Raw genomic sequence first — 3,805 nt, forward strand, 5'->3', positions numbered from 1 at the left:
TCATAGGTGTTCAGAATGATTTGATGGTTATCTAGCTAAATTCAGGGAACCAGATGAAACAAGGTGTCCTACTCTTCTGACATCTTGCTTCCCTTAACTAATTGATTTTAAATTTAAAAAATCATGTCACCTCCTAATGGATGCAGAAAAAGCATTCGAGAATATACGACATCCACCAATGATTAAACTCTCAAAAAAGTAGTTTTGGTGGGAACGTATCTTAACACAATAAAGGGCAACATCATACTCAATTATGAAAAACTCAGAACTTTCCCCCTAAGATCAGGAACAAGACAAGTATGTCCACTCTCACTACTTTAATCAACATGGTATTGGAAGTCCTAGCCACAGCAATACAACACAAAAAGAAGTAAAAGGCATCCAAATTGGTTAGGAAAAAGTAAAACTTTCACTATCTGCAGATAGCACAATACTACACATAGAAAACTCTAAAGACTCCATCAAAAAATTACTAGAACTGATAAGTGAATTTAGTAATATTTCAGGATACAAAATCAATATATAGAAATCTGTTGCATTTCCATACTCTAATAATGGAGTAGCGGAAATAAATTAGAAAACATTCCCATTTATAATTGCACCAAAAGAATAAAATGGTAAGAATAAACTTAAAAGAGGAACTTAAAGACCTCTACTTGGAAAACTATACAACAATGAAGAAAGAAATTGAAGATGACACAAACACATGGAAAGTCACATCATGTTTATGGTTTGGAAGAAAAAATATTTTTAACATGTTTGTATTTCCAAAGCAAGCTACACATTCATTGCAACTCTATCAAAATACCATTAAATTTTTTCGTAGTACTAGATCAAATAATCCTAAAATGTGTATGGAACCATAAAATACCCCAAATTGCTAAAGCAGTCTTGTAAAACAAGAACAAATGTGGAGGTATCACAATCCCACGTTTCAAGATATACTAAAAAACTATAGTCCTCCAAGCATTATGGCCCTGGAACAAATATAAACACACAAATCAATGGGACAGAATAGAAAGCCCTGAAATAAATCTATACTTTTATGGTCAATTAATCTACGACACAGAATGCAAGAATATGCAATGGGAAAAGACCGTCTCTTCAACAAATGTGGCTGTGAAAACTGGACAGCCACATGCAAAAGAATTATACTGGACCACTTTCTTACATCACACACAAAAATAAACTCAAAATAAATAGAAGATCTAAAAGTGAGTCCTAAAATTCCTAACGAAATCATAGGTAGTAATCTCTTTGACATCCGTCATAGAAACTTTTTTCTTGATATGTCTCCTTTGGCTAGGCAAACAAACACAAATTTAAACTTTTGGGACTGTACCAAAATAAAAAGCTTTTGTACAGTGAAGGAAATCATCAATAAAAAAATAACTAATCTAATTGGAGAAAATATTTGCAAATGATATATCTAATAAGGATTAATATCCAAGATATATAAAGAACTTTTACAACTCAACACCCAAAAAAGGAATAATCCAATTAAATAATGGGCAGATGATATGAATAGACATTTCTCTAATGAAGACATCCAGATGGCCAATAAACACATGAAAAAATACTCAACATCACTGATCATCAGGGAAATGCAGATCAAAACTACAATGAGTATCACTTCACACCTATGAGAATGGCTAAAATAAAAAAACACAAGAAATAGCAAGTGTTGGCAAGAATGTAGACAAAAAAGAACACTCGTGTACTGTTGGTGGGAATGCAAACTGTGCACGGTGGAGCAGCAACTATGGAAGACAATATGGAGCTTCCTCAAAAAATTAAAAATAGAATTTCCATATTACCCAGTAGTTCCACTACTGTATATTTACCCAAAGAATATTAAAGCATTAATTCAAAAAGATATATGCATCCCTAAGTTTATTGCAGCCTTATTTACAATAGTCAAATTATGGAAGCAATGCAAGTGTCCATCCATAGATGAATGGACAAAGAAGATGTGGTGTATATTCACAATGGAATATTAGTCATAACAAAATGAAATCTTTCCATTTGCAACAACATTAATGGATCTAGAGGGTATAATGCTAAGTGAAATTAATCAGAGAAAGACAAATATCATATGATTTCACTTATATATAAATTTAAGGAACCAAACAAGAACAAAGTAAAAAAGAGAGGGAAACCATGAAACAGACTCTTTTTCTTTGAAACAGACTCTTAACTATAGAGAACAAACTGATACTTACCAGAAAGAAGGTGGATGGGGGGATGGGTGAAATAGGTGAGAAAGACTAACAGTATGCTTACAATAATGAGCACTGACTAATGTATAGAATTGGTGGATCAGTATATTGTACATCTGGAACTAATATAACACTATATGTTAACCATACTGGACTTAATTTTTTAAAAAATCTCTTAAATATACAGAACAAACTGGTGGTTGTCAGAGAGTAGGCATGTATGGGGGATGAGTGAAATAAGTGAAGGGGAATAAGAGTGCAATTATCATGCACTGAGTAATAAAATTTTTGAATCACTGTATTGTACAGCTAATATAACTAACATATACACCTAATATAATATAAACTAATATTTCACCTAATATAAATTAATATAACACTGCATGTTAATTATTCTCGATTTTATAAATAAATAATAAATAAATATGCAATCTATTTCCAATGTTTTGAACTAACTCAAACACTCTCAAGTCTTGGCAAGCACAAGTTATGATGCTTTGTTGGCCGCTTTATAGCCAAAATGGCTTTTAATTTTACTTTCCAGTAAGAGTCCTTGGTCCTCTATGTAAATATTGAAAGGGGAAAAAAGACAACAAAAATAATAATCCAAAAGAGGAGTAGTTGAAGAATGAGGAAGGAAAAAATGCAAGGTTGCAGGAGACTTTCATGCTCCTTAAAGACCCTTAAGCCACAGGCAGTCTCTTCCTTCAATGTAACTATTATTAAGCACTACCCCAGGATGTGTTGATAGAATTCTAGATCTACCAGCAGAGTGGTCATCTAAACAGAAACTCTTGTTTTCCTGGCTCTGCCCTGGTGTTCTAGGCTTATGAGCCCTACTCTCTGCTTCACTGGGATCATTTTGGAACATGGTTTCCTCAATTTTGGGCATCTTGATGTTATCTGGAATTAGGGAGACAATAAAAGGTAAGCTGTTTATAGTATAATATCTGTCTCTAACCCAGGGATGAGCGGGAGAGGTCTTCAGCTGCCATTGTGCGCCTTGATGACAGAACCTACTGCTCCCAGTTAAGGAGGTCAGGAACAAGGGCCTCGAGGGCCTCACAAGCCTCTTACTGCAATAGCTTAGGTTCTCAAACAACCCTGGGAGAAGGCGAACTTGAAAATAGTGTGACTGCTTTTCCTTAAATCAAAGAAGTTAGGGGTAAGGCAAGCAGAAGAGGAAATTAAGGCCCAGAGATGGACAATGACTTGTGAGAGAACACTGCACAGGAGTGGTGTAGTTAGGAGAGGAAACTTCTTCAACTCTGGCTGTCTTTAAGTAATCCAGGAATTTCCCCCTTCCTCCTTAACTTCACCCAGACCCGCCTTTGACTATGAAGAGAGTGGCATCCAGACTCACGCAGCAAGAGACCCCTCTCGACCTGGACCCTGGTCCTTCACCTCCTGCCAGTCCTTAACCCACTGCCCTGAAGCTGCATCTGCTATTGAAGCCGTTTTGCCCCTTCAATAAGGTCCTGGAGCATACCATGACAGACAGGGCAGGAGGGGAGATCAGCAGGAAGGGACTGGGTGGAACCATGGAAATGATGAGACCTACCTGAAGCACACCCCTGCCAATGATG

At 36.0% G+C, this 3,805-nt stretch overlaps 1 protein-coding gene across 1 annotated transcript in view; it reads right to left on the bottom strand.

The window, feature by feature from the left end:
• LOC116862536 (T-complex protein 11 X-linked protein 1-like) overlaps window positions 1–3,594 on the bottom strand; it is a 53,194-nt gene extending 49,600 nt beyond the window's left edge. The window contains exons 1-2 of the mRNA XM_032849861.1: window positions 3,583–3,594; window positions 2,985–3,122 (exon numbers count right to left, since the gene is read on the bottom strand). Of these exons, the coding sequence (XP_032705752.1) occupies window positions 2,985–3,111 (127 nt within the window). The 5' untranslated portion in view covers window positions 3,112–3,122; window positions 3,583–3,594. The remainder of the gene's footprint in view (window positions 1–2,984; window positions 3,123–3,582) is intronic.
• Window positions 3,595–3,805: the final 211 nt, after the last annotated feature.

The sequence above is a fragment of the Lontra canadensis genome, unplaced genomic scaffold (genome assembly GCF_010015895.1).
Source record: "Lontra canadensis isolate GAN:19392208 unplaced genomic scaffold, GSC_riverotter_1.0 scaffold255, whole genome shotgun sequence".
Lineage (NCBI taxonomy): Eukaryota > Metazoa > Chordata > Mammalia > Carnivora > Mustelidae > Lontra > Lontra canadensis.